The sequence below is a fragment of the Pistacia vera genome, unplaced genomic scaffold, assembly GCF_008641045.1.
Source record: "Pistacia vera cultivar Batoury unplaced genomic scaffold, PisVer_v2 Contig230, whole genome shotgun sequence".
Lineage (NCBI taxonomy): Eukaryota > Viridiplantae > Streptophyta > Magnoliopsida > Sapindales > Anacardiaceae > Pistacia > Pistacia vera.
In genome coordinates, this window is record NW_022196036.1 from 752,105 (window position 1) to 774,603 (window position 22,499).

A 22,499-nucleotide genomic window follows, 5' to 3' on the forward strand; every position below is an offset into this window, starting at 1 on the left:
TTTTGGTGAGTGATAATTGGAGAATAAAATGGTGATGGTGGGTCGCAACGATGTCGGAATCAGAAACGGAATATAAATTGGGTATTAAAATAGTATTTTAAAAATTTGTGGGTGGAAAAGTGTTATTAAGACATTATTTGGGTGGGAAAAAGTCATTTACTCTTTATTAAATAACAAAATGATAAAATCATTTTTTTAAACATTCAAGACATTAAATATTCGTATTGTTGCAACTTTAACACGTGAGAGTAGCGACATAGTCAAGATTTTTAGTGAGTAAACTCAAAATATTTAAATTAATAAATTTACAATAAAATTTTGTGGGATCAAAATTTTAAATTTTATAAAATATAAAGTTTTTTTTTTTTTTTTTTTTTCAAAGCTTGAATGGATTCAATATGAATTTAAGTGAGATCAAAATTATAAATACTGTAAACCGCTTTTTTTATTTTTATTTTATTAATTTAAGTGGGTCAATTGAACTCGTATATTATAGTGTGGTTCTGTCCCTGGGTATGGCTTAGAATTATTAATTTCTCTAGATAATTTTAATCTGATTTATAAACCTTTTAAAAAAAAAAAAAAAAACTCAATAAAAGAGGCAGTTTAATTGGGTTAGAAGTTGGAATTCATAGAATATAAGGCTCTGTTTGGTTCATTATTCTAATAGTTTTTAGAATAATATTTTGAAAAAAGTTAAATTGAGCAGGTATTACGATGTAGGATTTAAAAATTAACAAAAATACCTCCTATATTTGTTTATTTACTAAACATCCCTATAATAAAATATTAAAAGTTAACAAAAATATCTCTAATCCACCCATTAAATACGAACAGCCGGAGGGTGGTGGGAGTGTTTTTGTAATTTTTTAAAAAAATGATTGGGAGTGTTTAGTTAAATTAACAAATTTAAAAATTTTAAAAAATTGAAAAATATATAATAATATTTTAAGAATAATAACATTTTACTGTTTAATTCTATTTAGAATTACTAATAATCTTTCACGTTTTCTTACGACTTGTTAATTTGATATTATCCTGTAATGTCAATTTCTCTAAATTTAACTTTCAAGGCCTCGTCAAATTAAAGATATATTTAGATAATGCAAGAATTGACACCAAAAAAAAAAAAAAAAAAAAAAGTGTAGGGGACTGTTCCGTGTCCACATGTCACGAGTCACGAGTCACAAATTAAGTGGCCCTTAACATCCCAGGCTGGCGTGGTTGCAGGCGGTGGTGAAATAATTCCAAATATTGCTTTATTCAATAACCGTTACAGTGTTTCTCTTTTAGTCAAAAAGTCTAAAAAGCTCAGACTGTACTGCTTATAACCATGTGGCACGATATGAGATAACCAGAGACCATTGAAAAGCTAGAAAAGGTTACCGACCTTCTCCATAGACTTGGCCTTTGGCTTACCGGTAGTTCTCATTTCTCTTGTTTCTATTTGTGGTAAGGAGAAGTGAGAAGAAAGGGATAGGCATTAGCATCAGCCAACAGTTATTGCTATATATCGTTTCATCAACTTGTTGGTAAGTGGTGTGGCCGACATGATGGCCTCTTTTTAGCTGTCATACACCACACTTTCAATTTGCTCAAACAAATATGCGAATTTGGTTTATGGGTTATTATTGTAGCTTCCCGGCCTGGAACGCCCTTTCCGCCGTGAGGAACTCCTGTTCCAATAGGAGGAACTCCCATTCCTCGATCCAAGCAAATTGTTTCTGTGCCCGTCTGTTCTACGGTCATTCCTGCGAGCAGGTAAACATACAAGGGTTACAATTTAATTTTGGTTGTAGTATTTTTTTTTTTTTTTTTTTTCATTTTTCTTTGAATGATGTTATATAAATTTTAAGATTAAAGGAAGTAGTTTGGATTGTATATAATGCCAATTTTTATAGGCTCTAATCTCTAGAAACAGTAAAGGTAAGTTAATGGGATTAAACTAAAAGGAACAATATATGTTGATATTGACATAAGGATCACCAATTACCGACATGGTGGTCCGCCAGAATACAGATTATATGCTATTCCCTTTGTATCATACTTTCAACTTTTGTCCAAATAAAAGCTTTGTAAACAAGTTCAATTAATGGTAGGTGGATTGGTGGAATACATATTGACTGGTGGCAGATATTAATTAAATTCAAGATTGAGACGAAAAAAAAAAAAAAAAAAAACTAACAATACATCAAACCATTTATTACAATCACGTGTCAAGAAGTAGACGTTTTGGCTTCCGATTTTAAATTGTACGTCTTACAAAACCCGTTGGTGCTATGCACTTTTAAAACCAATCCTAACAGAAAACCTAATTTCTCTTTCTAGGTCGTTTTGATTCAGAATTAGGGGTGAATTGAGTCGAAATGGGCCGAAAGAAGGTGCAACTGAGGCGAATCGAGAACAAGAGCAGTCGTCAAGTAACCTTTTCAAAAAGGCGAAGCGGATTGATCAAGAAGGCTCGAGAACTCTCCGTCCTCTGCGATGTCGATGTCGCTCTCGTCATCTTCTCCAGCCGCGGCAAGCTGTACGAATTCTGTAGCACCGACAGGTGTGCTCCTATCCCACACCTTCCTATCTCACTTTTTGCTTCTCGATAAACTTCCAAGTCTAACTGTTAAGGAAAATATTTTCGAATTTGGTATTTTACTTTTATTTTTATTAGTACTATTTTTGTCATATTGATTCTCTGTCCATGTGTGGCGTGAATGTCTGCTATTTTTTATTCATTAATTAATTGTGTGTTAGACTTTAGAATCAAAAAAAGATACTGTGTAGTCGATTTCTTGATGTTCATTGTGTTTAGTATGTTGTGCACAAACGTCTTTTCTAATGGAACTTTTTGCTGCATGTGATCTTAACGACAAAATACATTTGCACGTGCTTTTGGCTGCGCTGACTCGGTTGATTTTGGGATTTTTGTGTTATCAGCTTCAGCTTAGCTTCAAGTGACTTCCTAGGCGTTTTGTCTATCTTTTAGATCTGCGTCTATAAATTTCCTTTGTTCTTCACCAGTTTGTCTAGGTTCTTTCTTTAATTTTTTTTTTTTTTTTTTTTTAGAGATGGAGAAGGCTACCTTTAGAGATGGAAAAATGCCAGAGTTATTGACTCGTTGATTAGTGAGGATGTGGATAATGAGATTTTATGGTATGAACCTTAGAGGCAGTTTTTGAATAAGATTTCGTTCAACTCTTTTGGTTGAAGGTGATCCTTTCTCTTTTGCTAAAACTTGTATCGAGTGCTACAAGCTCTCTGGTGTTAGCTTTCATGGACATAAGAGGCAGCAAATTTAGCCCTAGGAGATAATAACAAAACGTTATTAAAATATTTTTCTTAAGTTTTATGTCTAAGGCAGGACAAATTGGAGGTCGATATTGATGTATGCACTTGAGTTTTTTTGATGGAGGAACCGAGTTGGAAGTCATTTTATATTGGGTAATACTACGCTCACAAACCCTTATTACCAATTTTATCTCACAAATGCGACGTGATAGATCGTAATGAGTCTCATCTGCCTAACAATGGGTATCGCTTGACCAATTGCGAACTAACAAGTTGTGAACTATCACATCGCGTTTGTGAGAGAAAGTTAATGAAAAGGGTTTGTCATCCTATCTTTATTGTTTTATCTTTCTAGATGATGCTCTAGGTATACTTGGAAAATAATGAACTAAAATCACATGGACGCAAATAGGGGTGTTCGGTTACGGGTACCCTGCACTTTTTGAAGGAACCAGAACCGGAACCGATGGTTCCTTGAAATTTGGAACCAGAATCGGAATCGACGGTTCCGGTTCCTAGGTACCCAGAACCAGAACCTGTAACAACAGTTTTGGTTCCGATTCTGGGTACCCTGTAAAATTACATGACCTCCCAAAAGTTTTTAAAATGGCAAAAAAAACCCTTAAAAACTTACAAATACCCCCCCACCTGACACTTGTTAACAAAAATAAAATTATAAATTATAAATTCAAAATTCAAAATTCAAAATTCAAAATTCAAAATTCAAAATTCAAAATTACAAACTTCATTACTTTGTAAAGATAGATTCTCAAAAGTCAAACCAACTTACTTTAAATGTTATGAAATATAAATATAAATGTATTCACATTACTTTTTCTACAAAAGTTTTTATTAACCCCCCTAATCTTTGATTTTATTTTATATTAGTCTCGGTTCTTGGTTCCTGGTTCTGGTTTCGGTTCCTAACTATAGGAACCGAAACCGGAACCGCACAGTAACGGTTCCAAAAATTTGGAACCGGAACCTACCCATTGACGACTGGTTCTTGATAAGAACCAGAACCAAACCTAGGGTACCTGCCGGTTCCGGTTCCGGTTCCAACTGGTTCTTTTGAACACCCTTAGACGCAAATAAAAGCAAATATGTGTAAAGCCATTTCCACTTATTGACCAAAAGGTTCATCATTGCAGTAAAGAGATGGTGTTGGAAACTTGGAGGTACATAATGGATCTTAATAAACTAACAAAATATTCTAAGATATAATGTGATTAACAAAATCGCTTAGGAAAGAAAGGTGAAAGCTGGTTAAATAGCTTGTGAGCTTATGTTAGAATCCCACATTGGAATGGAAAATGGTGGGCATGTGCGTTATAAAGGGCTTGGACACTTTGCCTTGTAAGCCGATTTTCCAAGAAGAGTTTTACCCAAGCCCACAAAATGTCCATTGTCCAACCCAATTGTTTTGAGTTGTTAGATGGGTCTCTATCAAATGGTATCAAAGTCAAACCCCGTCAGAGCCCATGTTCCAGAAGGAGCAACCTGGGAAAGGTAGAAAGAGGTGACCTCTGAGAGTAGGCCACTCGGAGTGAAGCCGTCCAAAGTGGGCCAACGATGTTTGGGAAGGGGTGACTTGGGAGAGTAGGCCACTCAGAGTGAAGCCGTCAAGAGTGGACCAGTGTGGATGTTAGGTCTTATAGCATGTGGGAATGTTAGGATCCCACATTGGAATGGAAAAGGGTGGGCTTGTGGGTTATAAAGGGCTTGGGCACCTTCCCTTGGCAAGCTATTTTTCCAAAGAGTTCTACTCAAACCCACAAAAGGCCCACTGTCTAACCCAATTGTTTGAGTTGTTAGATGGGTCTCTATCAACTTCTTAGTTATGAAGACGTGTTTTGAGTTGCAAAGTCCAAAGACATAATCGTGAAAGATGGTGTGTACAAAGTGGACAATATCTTGGTAGTAGTTCGGGTTCTTACATATGAAGAGGCAATATAAAGACTTAAATTAGGTCTTTTTATCTTAAGAATTGGATATGGTGGAGGTTTGTGATGGACAAGGGAGTGCTTTGAAAAAACAAATTAATTGTATAACCGATTGATGAAAGGAATAGAAGAATAACTAGATATATAATTAAAAATCAAGGAAGAGAGAAATAAGATAGTTCTAAGATAGATTATTAAGAATCAGGTTGATAAGAGTGAAATCAGATAGGTTTAAGAGGAGAAACTAAGAGAAGAGATAGCAGAAAACACTAGAAATACTCAATTCTTTATTTTATTCATCAACTCACTCTAATGTTTCTCACAAATGCAATACTTGTAGGCGTGCCTAGGGGTGTAAACGAGCCGAGCCAAGTCGAACTTTGGGCTAATCGAGCTCGATCGCTTGTAACAATGTCGAACTTGAGTTCGAGCTTGGCGAGCTTGAAAATTCAAGCTCGAGCTTGAGCTCGATGTTGAAAATTTGAGTTTGAGTCCAAGTTCGATCTCACAAAAAAATACTCTCAGTTCTCCACTTTTTCACTTTCTCAATCGAGCTTTTCGAGCAAAAAAATACATTGTAGTCAAGCCCGAGCTACTCTCGAGTGGCTCGGCTAACAACCCTAGGCTTGACAAACCAAATCCTAATGAAATAAGAAATCTAGTAATTCTATTCCTAAACAAATAATGAAATATGAAATCATTATCCTAATTTAGCCATTAGATAACAAAATAAACGACTAAATTAACTAAAACATCTTATCCTAAAATATAAAAAGATAAGGACTAAATAATCATTTGCATTACCAAATGTCCTATATTAATTCTCTCTCGCTTCTAGTGGAAGGGAGAATGTTGGCTTGAGTAATGTAAACATTGGTAAAAATCTAATTCCCCAAAAACCCAATGATTCCTTCACAAGGTTTGTGAGAGGGTGAGTAGGGCTTAAGATCAAGCCGAAAGACCTAGTCGACGAAGATGTGAATATTCTTGTACTACCCCTTGTTGGTCTCGAGGGATGGAAGAGGCTAGGCTAACCTAACCGAAAGATGGTTATGGATCAAGGACAAGGGTTTAAAAAGTGTAGAGAAAATGCCTCGAGACTATGTTTGAATACTAGAAGTTACAGTTTTGAAGTAACCCATGCTATATATTCTAGGAAAAGCTTGAACGACCTTCAACAAAAGGGTACCTATACTCGGCAACGACATAGGTGGTGAGACTGTCGCAAAATTAAATGTTGGTTGAATGATAATAACTTGAAATCTAGAGAGCTTGTAGAGAAAAGGTTGAATCATGTGGTTGTGTCCAACAAATGAGATAATACCATAGTTTCTCTTGTGTAGGCATAACATAAACATCATCCCACATAACAACATGGCAACCATTTTAAGGCAAAGATAACAATCTTGATACAACACTAACTCTTATAAGATTGATAGTCTCTATGATAAAATCCACAAAATTGCTTTGATCTACTCAATCTCGATGTTTTCTTTGTTTCATCTAGCTTTGCTTCAATGTTAATAGGATCTTCTACTTGAACTTTCACTCTAAATTCAACTTCATCAACTTGTAATTTAGGTTCTCTTGAAAATAATTGGGTAGTTTCAAGAAAGTTCCTTTCATAGTTATCGTTTTTAAGGTAAGCAACAATAGAATGATAATCACTTTTAAGATGGGCACTCTTAGATTCACTCTCAGTCTTAGTGTCATGTTCACTCATGTTGAGTTATATGAATCCGTTGAGTTGTACAAATCAAATGTTGTAGGAATAGGATCTTTAGAATTGGAAATTAGATCATTCCCTTTCCTAGTTTAGATTATTTCATTTCCTTTTATGGACTGTTGAATATGTATATATTGTTGTATTTTGTTCACAATCAATATTATGAAAATTCTTCTGATTTCACATGGTATCAGAGCTAAGAAATCAGAAACCCTAGAAAACAATTCATTTCTTTTTCCGGCGATTTTTTTTTTCCGGCGAAGTTCAGGCTATCCCCTTTTGGTGTTGTATCACTCTTCTAACCACACCAGCTTGTTCGTCTTCTCCTCGCCGGCAAAACCTGAAAAATTCATTGCCAGTCGCCACCGCACGCGCCTCCACGCACCAGTCTTCTTTCCGACAACTTCTTACACAATCAGGTTCCTTTCTGGTTCTGGGCAGACGCTATGTTAACTGCCTATTTCTTGATTAATAGGATGCCTTCTTCTGTCCTACAAAACCAGGTCCCTCATTCTGTTTTGTTCTCTGATCAACTGTTACACTCTCTTTCTCCACGTATCTTTGGTTGCACATGTTTTGTCCATATCCTTTCCCCAGGTACCAACAAACTGTTTGCCAAATCTATCAAGTGTATTTTCCTAGGATACTCAAGACTTCAAAAGGGTTACAAATGTTATTCTCCATCCACTCGTCAATACTTTCTATCCGCTGATGTTACCTTTTTTAGCCTTCTCCTTTCTTTTCTACATCAGACAGTGATTCTATCACCACTGTCCTTCCTATACCCTACATTGAGTCTACTTATGATCATCCTACAGAGTCTGTTACTATTCCTCCAAGTCCTACCCCTATAGGCGAGCCTCCTCCTTTAGGTGATGTTATTGTTCTGAGTACGACTAGTAACACTGCTCTTGATGATGTTCCTGAGGTTCCTGATCCTGATCCTCCTGCCTCAGAATCCTCTCCTACTGCGGCCCTACCTCTTAAAGACCAATTTCCCATTGCAATTCGTAAAGGTATGCGGTCCACTCGCAACCCTCATCCGATCTATAATTTTCTTAGTTATCACCCCTTATCTCCATCATATTATGCTTTTGTGTCAACCATTTCTTCTGTCTCTGTTCCTTTTAATGTTCATGAGGCACTGACTGATCTCGGCTGGCATCAAGTTATGGTTGAAGAGATGACTGCTTTACATCATAATAATACTTGAAAATTAGTTCATTTGCCTCCCGACCAATCGTCTATTGGTTGTCGTTGGATTTATACTGTCAAGGTTGGCCCAGATGGTCAAGTTGATCGACTGAAGGCACGGTTGGTTGCAAAAGGGTATACTCAGACTTATGGGTTGGATTATTATGAGACATTTTCTCCTATGGCTAAGATGTCTTCTGCCCGCTTGTTTTTATCCATAGTTGCTCTCGGCCACTGGCCTTTGTACCAATTAGACATTAAAAATGTCTTTCTTCATGGTGAGCTTCAGGAAGAAATTTATATGGAGCAACCGCCTGACTTTGTTGCTCAGAGGGAGTCTGCCTTGGTATGTAAACTTCGTCGCTCTCTGAGTCCCCTCGTGCCTGGTTTGGACGATTTAGTAATGTCATTCAAGAGTTTGGGATGATTTGGTATTTGTCTGATCACTCTATTTTCTATAAACATAACTCATCAGGGCAATGCATATATTTGGTTGTCTATGTCGATGATATTGTTATTACGGGAAGTGATCAGGATGACATTAAACAGTTGAAGACACTTGTTCCACCACTTTAAGACCAAAGATTTGGGATTACTTAAATACTTCCTTGGTATTGAAGTGGCTCAATCTAGCTCTGGTTTTGTTTTTTCTCAAAGGCAATATGCACTGGATATTTTGGAAGAAACAAGGATGTCAGACTGTAGACCGATACTCTCCTATGGATCCTAATTCAAAGCTCGCACCTGGACAGGGGGAGCCTCTTGCAGATGCTGGGAAATACCGAAGACTGGTTGGTAAACTTAACTATCTCACCATTAGATGACTTGATATTTCTTTCTCCCTCAGTGTTGTTAGCTAGTTTCTACAGTCTCCTTATGACAGTCATTGGGATGCAGTTATTCAGATTTTAAGATATATCAAGGGTACACCAGGCAAAGGTCTATTATATGAAAACAGGGGTCATACATAGATTATCGGATATTCTGATGCTGACTGGACAGGTTCTCCATCTGATGGACGTTCCACTTTAGGTTTTTGTATTCTTGTGAGAGGAAACCTTGTATCTTGGAAAAGTAAGAAGCAAGATGTCGTTGTCAGATCGAGTGCAGAGGCAGAATACCGTGCAATGGCTCTAGAAACTTCTGAGCTCATTTGGTTAAAGCAACTAATCCAAGAATTGAAGTTTACAGAAGTAATGAAGATGAAGTTACTTTATGATAATCAAGCTGCTCTCCATATTGCCTCCAACCCGGTGTTTCACGAGAGGACTAAGCATATAGAAATTGGCTGTCATTTTATCAGAGAGAAAATCTTATCTGGTTGTATTACCACTAGTCATGTTAGCTCAAATGATCAGCCAGCAGATATCCTCACTAAATCACTTAGGGGTCCTCTTATTGACTTTATTTGTAACAAACTTGGTGCATATGATTTATATGCCCCAGCTTGAGGGGGAGTGTTGAGTTGTACAAATCTGTTGAGTTGTACAAATCAAATGTTTTAGGAATATGATCAAATGTTTTAGGAATAAGATCTTTAGAATAGGAAATTAGATCATTCCCTTTCCTAGTTTAGATTATTTCATTTTCTTATATGGACTGATGAATGTGTATATATTGTTGTATTTTGTTCACAATCAATATTAAGAAAATTCTTCTGATTTCACAACTCGCAAGTTCATACTTCGAGGAATCATAAGGCATCTAGGACTAGAATCACTAGGGTTAGGGATCTTTAATGACTTGATGGAGTTGCTTCATAATTAACTTATAAGATTGTGATTCTCCTCTGTTAGATTAGGAATTTCTTTTAAACTTGGTGAGTGAATTAGACTTTGTTGGGGTTAAGCAAAAAATTTCCTTCTTTCTAATTATAGTTTACTTCATGCAACCGATTGTGCAACATCATACATCATACAACGTAAGATGTGGTTGTATAACAATTTGATCTAGTATGTTGGAATGTTATCCACCCTATAATCTTACAATCACTTGTCGTTTAGATTTCCACAATTATTGTTGTCAAATAGTCGTTGAAATTCCTTTTTGTGCACTTAATAAGTTTATTACACTGATGACAATTCTCATATTGAATGAACACTTTATCAAATGGCCTTGAAGAAATTAAAGGCACACTTATTTCATTACATGTTTATTCACTTCTCCAAATTGAATTTTTCTTTGTCGCCAAGAAGTCCACCATATAAAAGCATCATCGATTAAACCAATAATCTTAACATGTTTTCTTCACAAATACCATTGAAAAATTAATCCAGTAGTTTGGTCCTTTCAATATAATCTTTGATGCAAATGCCCATTGAAAAAATAGGATGAAGGCCAGGGTGTCTTAGAATGGCTGACAATGCCATACTCTCAGTTCTAAAATGTAAATATTTAAGCATAGAGGGCTTAAGCGATATAAATCAAAACCTAAGGGATTAAGATGTATTCCGAAACTCCGATGTTGTGTGTAGCACAAAGGAATTCGAAGAGGTGAGTCAACAAAAAGTCAATCTTGGAATGTTCTATGATGGGCAATGAAAACTGGCCAAAGATGGACAAAATTCTTTGGATTTTGCATACTTTTTTTTGATAGTTGGTTGGACAATTTTTAACTTGTAGGAATCATGAATTTTTGAAGGTTTTGTGTTTTTTGAAGTGTAAGCAATTTAAGGTTTAGGGTTTATGAGAGACGCTCTTGTGTTTACTGAAAATCTAGGGTTTTGTTTGTATTTAGTATTTTGGTGTGGAAGCTTTTTGAGAAATGGAAACTTGCTCTAACATCAATTGATGTACCAAGTAGAAGAATAACTAGATAAATAATCCAGAAGTAGGGAGATGGAAGGATAATCAAGAATTACAGAGATAAAGAGAAGTTAGATAGGTCTAAACAGAGATATTAGGAGGGGATATAACATGAAACTCGAGAATCAATTATCATTTGGAATTTTGTTCATGAACTCACTCTAATGTTTCCACAAAATACAAGACATACTTCTAGGCTTAAAAAGAAAAACTCCTAATAAAAAAGTATTGAAACAATGGAATAAAAACTAAATTAATTAAAACACTCAAGCCTAAAGTATAGAAAGATTAGAAAAATATTGATATATGAAATCCTAATCCTAATTAATTGATGAAACAATGAAATAAAAACTAAATTACGTAAAACAATCAAACCTAAAATACTAAAATATAAAAACATAAGGACTATATAGCCCTTTGCATCTTTCCTAACTCACCCATTCCCAATCTTTTAAAATAAACCAATAATTTAATAATTTTATTAAATGTAAGATTTTTAGAGATCGATGAAAAAAATGCTTATTTCATCTAATATTGTAAAAAGAACATTCTTTTGCCATATATGAGTAGGATGAGACTTATATGAGTTCATTGGATTCTCTGGACATCTGCATTGATCAATGAATTTTTTCTAATTCATTAATGTCATGAAACAATAATATGATTAATATGTAATTAATTAATTATTAATTTACAATGTCAAAATTATTTATTATATGTTAATTTATTTTATTTTATTGCCACAGGATAGTCCTATTTTTCATTTTCCACATGCAAACACATTACTTATTAAAGATTGTATTCCTTATTTACTTTTATTAAGGTTAATTTTTTTATTTTTGTCATCAGTTTTCTAATTTCTCAATATTTAAATTATAGTATATTGGATATACGACTTCTAAACTACTTTTTAATTTAAATTTTATGCGTATTCTAGGATATTTGGCTTTTAAATTTTAGAATGAAATAATGTCTAACTAAATATTTAAATAAAATGATGTTACAAGTTTCAACACACGGTATTAAGAAGTGATACAAATCTTGTACAAGAACATGCAATTTTAATATAACTTTATTTGAGTATGTTACTTGCACCATGCAAAGCTAGTTTTTATGAGACAAAGATAAACATTGATATCAATCAAATATAAAGTGACAAAACCTCAATTACTTGGTTAACAAACCTCACTACACTTTCAGTATGAAAACATGAATCCTCAAATTACTTGCATGATATTGCAATTATTGTATGAAAACATTTGATCTGAACCATGAGGATAAAACATATTGATATGCCATTGTTAAAAGTTGATTTTTTGTTCCATTTACCATGATATCAAAGTCATGTGTTTAAAGTTGATAATGGATGTAAACCCTACCCCTACATGTTATACGTAAGGGAAAGAGTTAGAAGTTGAATTTATCCCATATCGTTAAGTTGGTGGATTATTATAATGTATATATGTGATTGGACTTCATCATTCCTTAAACTAGCTGTTAAGAGTGAATTTTATACAAACTCATTTATCAACCACCACTTTACCGTTTGAAATTCAACATCTTTTTCACTCATGAGTGGAAAAGTGTAGCTAAGGAACTAATTGTCATGGTCAAAACAAAGACCTTAGAAGTTATAAAAGATCATACAATAACAATATGACCAAGAAAGCATTTTGATTACTAAGTCCTTTCAAAGTTTTGATATTTTGATAGGTGATCCAAAGAACTCATGCTTCTTTCAAATGCTTTGGCAAAATCAAGCCCCTGTTTGGCCATAAAGGAAAATTTAAAGTACAACTTTAAACATGATGATTAATAAGCATGGAAATACAATCTTACTTTCGGATGTGATCTTATGAATGTCCAAAAAATCCCTTGAATCATTTGCGAGTGAATATATTTGTTTTTCCACCCAAATCATTGAACGATATCTTTTTTCTGCGCTTGTTTTTAGTCATAGAATCTTAAGCCAATTTGAAACCTAAAAGAGCCAAGTCAATGTGAAGTCTATACATAAAACGCATGCACTATATACTAAAACCATTTAAAATAAGATAACTTGAGTGAAGATATTATTATGGTTAAAGTACTTAAAGAGTATGGAAACTGATAAGAATTCACTCCCAAATTGATAGGAATTAGGTTAGGCAATGGGCATTTGATAAGAATTGGGTTGGGTCAAGGGCCTTATAGGAGTTGTGTAGAACTCTCATTGGAAAACTGGCTTGTCAAGGGAGGGTGTCCAACTCCTTATAAACCACATGCCTGTCGTTTTTCCCTCTCAATGTGGGATCCTAACATTCCCCCACGCTTCGAGACCTAATGTTCTCGTTGGTCTTCTTTCCAGAGAGTGCTCAACATACCACCATACCCTTTTTCCCTCTCAATGTGAGATCCTAACATTCCCCCACGGTTTGAGACTCAACGCCCTCGTTGGTCTTCTTTCTAGAGAGCGCCCGCCCTCATCAACTACTCGACCTCGTTGGTCTTATTGCCCTCCCTTCAGGTCTTACTTTGCCTAGAAGCCTGTCAACAATTCTATTCTCGGCTTAACGAAGGGTGCCCAACTCCTTATAAATCACATGCCCGCAATTTTTCCCTCTCAATGCGGGATTCTAACATTTCCCCACATTTTGAGACGTAATGCCCTCGTTGGTCTTCTTTCCAGAGAGTGCGTAACGTATCCCCCCACACCCTTTTTCCCTCTCAATGTGAGATCCTAACATTCCCCCACGCTTCAAGACCCAACACTCTCGTTGGTCTTCTTTCTAGAAAGCGTCCGCCCTCATCGGCTACCCTACCCTCGTTGGCCTTACTACCCTCGTTGGCCTTACTACCCTCCCTTCGGGTTTTACTTTGCCTAGAAGCATGTCAACAACGCTTATTCTCAGCCCCTCAGGGGGCCCACTGGGCCCTGTTGCGTGGGCTCGAAAGGTGGGCATGCTCAGATACCATTTGATAGGAACCCACTCCCAAATTGATAGGAATTGGTTGGATAATGGACCTTTGATCGGAATTGGGTTGGGTAGTTGTCTTTTTGTGGGCTTAAGTATAACTCTCCTTGGAAAACCGGTTTGCCAAGGGAGGGTGTCCAACACCTTATAAACCACATGTCCGCCCCTTTTCCCTCTCAATGTGGGATCCTAATAGAAACCTTCCAGGATCTTTTATAGCATATGTGAACATTTTTCAATTCTTATGAAAAAGAGATCAATCAATTAGTCTAATTATCTATTTTGTTCTATGGTCATAATAACTTTCCTGGACCTAAGAGAAGCTGTAGATAGACCAAGATTGGTGTTCAATGAATCAAGATAGGATACAAGAGAGTAAACATGTTGTATAGTTGGCAAGAGATATTTATGTTGTCAATCACCTTACATCTAATTGATTATCTAAGTCACATGTGGTATAGTTGGCAAACGATATTTATGTTGTCAATCACGTTACATCTAATTGATTATCTAAGTCAGTCATCCATAATGTAATACATATGACAAAATTTGTTACCAAAGTTTTTTTTTATCATGAATTTATTGGTCAACAATCATACTTGGGCGTATAACTTCATTATTCTATTTTCCTTTGAACTTTTTTTCTTTCCAGTTGTTATAATTCTAAACAACCATAAGTGATGCGGTTTTAATGTTTTCATCCGCTACTCTATTGATGTGAATGTCCACACTCTACATTTTCAAATTCAAGCATTAATGTAGCTCTAATAAACTTGAGAGTGATGAAATAGAGAGTTTTAATGGTGTATGATTAAGAAAATTGAAAAGACACTATAATGAATTTGAGCTATCATATCTATCCAAGTAGATATCCTACTTTGGGTGAAACCCGCAACAATTCACCTTTGGACTTCACGCAAACACCTTTCACCCAAAACGCATCCACTTAGTTAAGAGGACTCAAGCCTTGCAAATTAAACCCTAGCATCATTACCTAGTGATGTAGGATATCACAAAAAACTCACTTTATAAACCTTGCATCATTGTGAGGGCCACACTGTACCTTTAGGTCATAGACCCACTTTGACACCAATTGTTACATCCCAGGTTTAATCACATATAGCTCACTTTAAGCAGAAGCCCGCACAGATTTGTGCAAATTTGACATGATGAGACAAAATTTGAATTTCATTTTAGCTACTACTTTAGAAGCAACAGATGATATGTCTTACGCATACTTCTCTAGGGTGTTTTGGACTTTTAGTCAAACAATATGTTTGAATATATTTTCTTTTCTTAGTTCTTATTTCACTGTTTTTTTTTTTTTTTTTTTGGGTCCTTTTTATGTTAGTATTTTTCGTTACATATAGGACTATTAGCAAGTTCTTTATTTTAATCAGATCAACTAGTTTTGTCCTAGTACTCAGTTTGGTGATTGAGAAGTTGTTAGTCAGTACTTATGATTCAGTTTGGTTATTGAGCAGCTATATTAATCAGTACTTGTGATTCAGTTTGGCCAACATTCTTGAGTGCTGTAAGAGTCGCTGTGGAGGGGAAGCTCTTGCATCCAGGAGTGTAAATACAGAGGTAAAATATTTTATTTTCTCTATTGAGAAACAATTTGTGGGAGTTGCTATATCTTGTCCTGAGCATGCGTTAGCTTGAGGTGAGCAACATTTAAGGTTTTTAATGTTTGTGTCAAATTGCACCATAACAGAATTTGGTAAGATTAAGAAAGTTTTTTATTTGTTTCTTAAAATATTGCAATTGTTTCAATAGTAACAACTACAAAGATATTGCAAAAGGTTAAAGAACAATATGTGTGTGCATGTAGAAATAAATAGCAAGCTGATTCACACTTATATTACCATCAATTCCTCACAAAATATCTAACCAACTAATCTAATTAATGGAAAATTTAACCTAGAGTAGCAATATCTTTTAACTGAATTGATGAATGAATTATTGTGGATGTCAACAACTATATTGATAGTCTTTTATCATTGTCAATCAGTTTGGAGATCTAATACTACCACAAGAGAGGTGTGGGAGGTTTTATTTTAAGGGAAGGTCAGGGAAGATATATAAGAGAAAATAAAACAGCGAAAATTTTAAATCCTTCAGCAAAACTTTTGCTCCCTTCCAAATCTGTAAAAACATATGATGGACCTAGTGTTTCTAAGTGTAACAAACGAAAAGGGAATGAGGGACAAAAGTGGTAATTAGAGTTATGGACAGGTGGCATAGGCGGTTAGTAGAATCAAAATGTCAAAATAAAAGAGAGAATATAAGTTAGTGGGGGAATATGCTGAATTTTATGTGTGTGATTTGTTAGGCGGTCCTGGCCCTCGAAGACCAATTGGTTCCATTTTTCATTCAATGAATATTTCCTTCTTTTGTTAATTGATAATCGATGCTCTAATTTCTTACTATTTGTGCTTGAATGATCTTGATTATTGTGGTTTGTGTGTGTTGATTGGTTGTGACTATTGAAAGTATTATGGGTATCGTGTTGTGAGAAGTTGAGGTAGAGAAGGTATTCATCAAATTGTAATGATGGACCTAGTGTTTCTAAGTGGTACAAACGAAAGGGGAATGAGGGACAAAAGGGGTAATTAGAGTTATGGATAGGTGGCATAGGCGGTTAGTAGACCATTAGCCTTCATTAGACAGGGGATATCAACACAGTGTCAGTTAAAATCAGTTTAAGAAAGGGAACTCATGGTCATCATTCTTACGGTACAAAAGTGGAGACATTATCTCCTGGGTCAACATTTTATCATCCGTATTGATTAACGGAGTCTCCATTATCTTAATGATGAAAGGTTATAGGGAGAAGGGCAACAAAAATGGATCATCAAATTGTTGGGGTTGGACTTCGAAATCTAGTATAAACCGAGTTTAGAGAACAAGGCAGCAGATGCCTTACCAGGAGAGAAGGATTAGTTGAGTATAACGCTATCTCCACATGCTATTTTGCTAATCGAAATGAGTGGGAATAAGCCATCCAACAAGACACCAAGCTTCGGAAAATCAGCCAAGATTTAATAGCTGACCCAAATAGTCACCAGCATTTCCGCCAAGTGGGACACCAGTTATTCTATGATGACTGGCTGGTCTTACCAAAAACGCGTTCCCAAGTCCAGTTACTTCTCTAGGAATTCCACTCCTCACCTATAAGGGACATTCTAGGTTTTTTCGGACTTATAAAAGGCTATCACAAGTAGTGTATTAGGAAGGAATGAAAAGAGATATTCAGGTGTTTGTAAGGGATTGCCAAGTATGCCAACAAAACAAATATGGGAGCCTTCAACCAGCTGGGTTATTGTAGACACTACCTGTTCCATCCCAAGTTTGGGAGGATGTTTCCACTTTCCATGGACTTCATAGTGGGCCTTTCAAAAACTCAACGGGTCGATACCATTTTGGTAGTGGTCGATCGACTCTCAAAGTATAGCAACTTTCTCACGTTGCAGCATCCTTACACTGCTAAAGAGGTAGCCATTTTATTCCTCACCAATGTGGTAAAATTGCATGGGTTCCCACGTATAATAGTGTTTGACCGTGACAGCATATTTATGATTGTATTTTGGGGCAAAATGTTCAAGCAATCGGGCACCAAACTTCACATGAGTACGGCCTATCATCCTTAATCTGATGGCCAAACAGAAATTGTAAACAAGTGCGTCGAAACTTACTTAAGATGCTTTGTGGGACAACAACCCAAGCAGTGACCTAAATGGTTGGTCTGGGTCGAATATGGTTCAACACAACTTACAATCGCTCTTCTTGAATGACTCCATTACGGGAACTTTATGGGAGAGACCCCTCTACACTTCTTAAATATTTTGAACATACCTCTGTTGTGGAGGTTATTGAGGAGCTGATGACTGCACGGAATCTGATTCTAGATTAAACTTAAGATGAATTTAGTTAACACTCAGAATGCAATGAAGGCTTATGCAGATAGTAAAAGATGAGAGGTTTCCTTTGAAGTGGGAGACTAAGCTTATTTGAAATTGCAACCTTGTCACCTGAAGTCTTTTGCCAAGAGGGCCAATGAAAAGCTCAGTCCCAGATTCTATGGTCCTTATGAGATTACCGAGAAGATAAGACAGATAGCTTATCGACTGAAACTGCCAACCATAGCTCGCATCCATAATGTCTTCCATATGTCTTAGCTTAAAAAGGTCACCTCCACCATGTGGCAGCACTGCCTCTCTCGGAATTTCTTGATGGTGATATGGTGCTTAAAGTTGAACCTGAACAGGCCCTTATGAAACGACGATTGATAAATGGCTGTATGAGGTGTTGATAAAATGGAAGAATTCACCAACTTGTGATAACTCTTGGGAAGATTATGACTCCATTTGCCACCAATTTCCTTCTTTTCACCTTGAGGACAAGGTGACACTTCTTGGGGAGGGTGATAATGGACCTAGTGTTTCTAAGTGGTACAAATGAAAGGGGAATGAGGGACAAAAGGGGTAATTAGAGTTATGGACAGGTGGCATAGGCAGTTAGTAGAATCAAAATGTCAGAATAAAAGAGAGGATACGAGTTAGTGGGGGAATATGCTGAATTCTATATGTGTGATTTGTTAGGAGGTGTTGGCCCTCGAAGACCAGTTGGTTCCATTTTTCATTCAATGAATGTTTCCTTCTTTTGCTAATCAATGCTCTAATTTCTCACTATTTGTGGTTGAATGATCTTGATTATTGTGGTTTGTGTGTGTTGATTTATTGTGATTGTTGAAAATATTTTGGGTATTCATCAACACATAATTGGTTTCCAACCTAATATAAAATTCTATAGGTGTATTTTCAAGTATATGAGTGATAAATAGTGAGGCTAAACCTTCTGCTAATTGTCAGACGAGCTTAATTGGTAATTTACTACTGCTGAGATGGATGAGACATGGATATGTGCCGCAGTAATAAACAGGACATGAAATCATTTGAAAATCAGGAAATTATATCAATAATTAAACAACATGCGTAACGGTTAAGTTACTACTTGACCCAAAAAATTAAGCTAATAGGCAAGAATGCGATAAAAGTATTATGCTCTAACAACGACTACTAGATCACAGCCTGCTGAATTGTATTCAACATTGTGTGCCTTGTTTATATCTTGGGTATCTTAATTGATGTTTTGGGTTCTAAAAAAGTTTTCGCTCCATAGGTCTCTCACCCTGAATGTGCAAGTATATATTCACATGCTGAGCTGCTGCAAATAGTTCAAAGGCAATTTCTCCAACTATCTTATAACATATGCCTGAAAAGGCACAACAAATACTGTTGATTAAAATGTATTTTGTATTTGCAGGAAACTTGATGGACCAAACTTTAAGCAGTTGACTGTGCCTGATCTTGTGCAACTGGAGAAGCAACTTAATGCTAAAATATCACAAATTAGAGCTAGGAAGGTGGGTTTATATCTTATTTTTAGTGAAAGCTCATAGACTAAAGGACGTTGAGATGCTGAATTGAAATCAAGGTTTTGAAAGAGACAGGGTGCATTTCATGATCAAGAAAATCATGCATATGTACTGGTGAAATTACAGCCTTCAGACATTTTGCATCTCGGTCTTGGTTCACCCTGTAACTCACATTTCCAAAGAGATTTCAACGAAGCAAAGAAATAGTGATACTATTAAACCTTAGAAAAACAGGCATCTGCATCTTCACAATGATGTAGCTGATTCCTTGTGTATCTGTGAAGCAACTGTTTAAATCATAGAGTACATACATTATCATTCAGCTCCTCTCTTTTGAACATTTCCCTGTTAATTAAACCTCTTGGTGGTTTAGCATCCTCTCTCTAAGTGCATTCATCCACTTCTATTATGTGTTTCTGGTGTTACTGCTGGAATATAATAGAAAGATCTATGCCTAAGCCAGTGAACTATATTGTACTTGATGCGTGTTTTTTTGCCCTATACATCCTCCAGCACTAAAACACCATGTACTTGTAACTCAATTTTTTCTTTATACTAAAGAGTGAACTCTTCTCTCACATTTCTTCTGATGAAAGAACTTGCACATACCATAAATTTCCTGAATTGGTTAATCAGACCATTTACCTGTGAAAATAATTTATCATTCAGTTGATCATCACAGGTCTTGCAATTTTTACTACTGATAGTACCATATTGGCGATAGGTTCCAGCTAGCTTTATCAAGTTAATAGAGGGTTGACCTCCCGTCTAGTTCACTGACTGAAAATCTATAAATGTTTATTTGAACGTCATCAATCACATGATAATAGGAACTTGGATCAGCGCTAGTTAGACTCCTGTCATGGAATATTCTCTGCATTTCTGTCCTACTGTCTCAAAAACTGCTATTTCATTATTTGATCTATAACCTTCTGTTCACCAAGTTTTATTGCTGTCCTCATTCATTTATTTATTTTTGCAGACAGAAATGATGATGGAATCCAAAATGACCCTCCAAAATATGGTATACCACTACCCATCAACCTTTCTCTGCTATTTATTGTTCCAGCTAAATCTTGAAGGTATCTTCTAGTTTCTTGCCTTTTACGAGGGCAGCACCATCATTATTTCAATTACAGAACAGAATTTCTATTGAGGATTCTAGCTAAATCTTAAAGGTACCTCCTAGGTTCTTGACTTTTATGTGGGCAGCACTACATCAATGGTCCCATTTTATCCAGTTCAGTTTATTTAGTAAGAGTTTTCCATCTTCTCCATCAAATAGAATGGGATCTTATGCTGTATGTCTCCACTAGCTAGCTGTTTCAAACACTTGAGCTTCAACTATCTCAGTGGGACATTTGTTTGCCATATGACTGAAACTTAAACCAAACAATCTTAATTGGCCACTTAAGTACTTCTCTTAATTCCTACTTGTCGGAGACTCTCAGTTTCTTTATTTTTGGCATTCTATTCATACTGTGTCCTTGAGAACCCTATTAGTTTCATGCTCCTAATGACTCAGATTTTATTCAATGGAATCCCACTCTGTTTTCTCTGTCCATATTATCCTATAACTCTCAAGCAGTCTAAACCTTCATATCTTCCTACTTTCTAGAAGGTAAAACTATTAGAAAATATGATAAGAGAACCTAGACCAGCTTGCGATCCTAAGTACAGTATAACAATCAGTGTATGAAATCTATCTCAACCTCATGCATTCCATTTAATGGATTTGCTACCTCAAATTGAATAAATCTAGGAAGAATTTAGTACACTTTCAGAGTTTAGATAGACCGCTCAAAAATGAGTTTAAAAAACAAAATCAAAAGATTCGTTTTGAATCAGTGTTTGGCAGATGCTTAGCAAATCAAATAAACATTTATTAAAAAAAAAAAAAAAACATGAAGTCCTGAACTAAAGCAAGGTATATATCTACAACATATTCTGTATGTGTGAGTACAGGAAGATATTTTAGTTACCACTCACATGTCTTCTTGCTGTAACAGGAAAAGACGCTGAAAGAAGAAAACACACTTCTGAAAAGAGAGGTAAAATTGTTAACTTGAGAAAAACCTATCTTATTCATGAAAAGCGTGTGTTATTGGTGAATTTTGGCTACCAGATTGCAGCACTAGAGAAGCAGGGGAATGATACAGCCGCCAGAGTGATGGCAACCCTGCATTTGCTTCGACAGTAGCTTGGATATAACATCCTTCCATACGTGTTCACAATTTGGTGCTTCAAGTTGGCTGACGAGGGGGGCAGTGTTGGAAATGTTGAAACCGACGATGTTTCATTTAGTTGGTATCATAAATCTATTCATTATTCCCACGCAATTTCTACCAATGGGGACTGAAGCAAAAATCTAACCATTGGCTTATAAGTTTAGCTGATGGACAATGCTGTATCCTGATATATAAATTTATGTATGTATTTGTGAGCAATAGCGGGATAAGGTTTGTATGTAAGACGGTCAGTTTGGAACAATCTCCTGGGAGAATGTGTCCTATTACAGAACTTGTCGTTTTTCGTTGTTTGTCTTTTGAGTTTTGTCGGCCAAAGTTATGCATTATCCTTTTGTTTTCTGTGACTGGGCTATAATTCAACCTGAAATTTTCTGGAGTTCGCTTTCTCTTAATTGTCAATAAAAACTCTACACGTTTCCTTTTCAACTCCGTACTTTCCTTTTTAAATGTCTTTTCATTATCACTATTTCTTCAATGTTTCGATCCCTTTTTTTATTTTTTTGGTAAATATGCTAATTAATAACTGTTTACATAAACAGGATATTGAGTGTTATAATACGAAACATGCAAATCAATGAAGCTATCAAAGATTAAATAAGTAAATAAAGTTGAAGCAGATTGTAGATAGATGATGCATATGTACATGAAATAAGGCTTACAGATGAGGAAGGCGAGGAATGGCAAAAGAGATGAAGCTAAGCCCAGGCCGCCCCAGGAGGTTTAACTACAGGGAGAGTTAGCTTCATTTTGAAGGTTGCTCCCCCGACTGGACTCTCTCTTCAACACCTCTTCGATCTAATATATGTTAAGTGAGAAAAGCATTCGCATCCTTAGTTCTATAAATTTGAATTAATTTGGTAATGATTGAGGGCAAAAATTTTATTAAGACCGGTAAAGCAGACTGCT

The 22,499-nt window shown here is 35.8% G+C and overlaps 1 protein-coding gene across 2 annotated transcripts; it reads left to right on the plus strand.

The window, feature by feature from the left end:
• Window positions 1-1,688: 1,688 nt before the first annotated feature.
• On the plus strand, window positions 1,689-21,969 carry LOC116131270 (MADS-box protein EJ2-like). 2 transcript variants are annotated; one of them, XM_031416929.1, is made up of 8 exons: window positions 1,689-1,761; window positions 2,329-2,551; window positions 15,416-15,491; window positions 19,089-19,150; window positions 19,233-19,332; window positions 20,327-20,368; window positions 21,354-21,395; window positions 21,470-21,969. In XM_031416929.1, exons 2-8 carry the CDS (start codon window positions 2,367-2,369, stop codon window positions 21,542-21,544), a joined length of 582 nt encoding a protein of 193 aa, XP_031272789.1. In that variant the 5' UTR covers window positions 1,689-1,761; window positions 2,329-2,366; the 3' UTR covers window positions 21,545-21,969. The 2 variants fall into 2 exon arrangements, with proteins under 2 accessions (XP_031272789.1, XP_031272790.1); XM_031416930.1 differs by lacking the exon at window positions 1,689-1,761 and adding an exon at window positions 2,232-2,252.
• Window positions 21,970-22,499: the final 530 nt, after the last annotated feature.

Bases quoted from the DNA above. Each gene is read 5' to 3' on its own strand.
- LOC116131270 (XM_031416929.1), top strand. From the start codon at position 2,367: ATGGGCCGAAAGAAGGTGCAACTGAGGCGAATCGAGAACAAGAGCAGT. The intron at 15,492-19,088 runs GTAAAATATTTT...TTCGCTCCATAG, and splicing joins CCAGGAGTGTAAATACAGAG to GTCTCTCACCCTGAATGTGC. The intron at 19,333-20,326 runs GTGGGTTTATAT...TTATTTTTGCAG, and splicing joins CACAAATTAGAGCTAGGAAG to ACAGAAATGATGATGGAATC.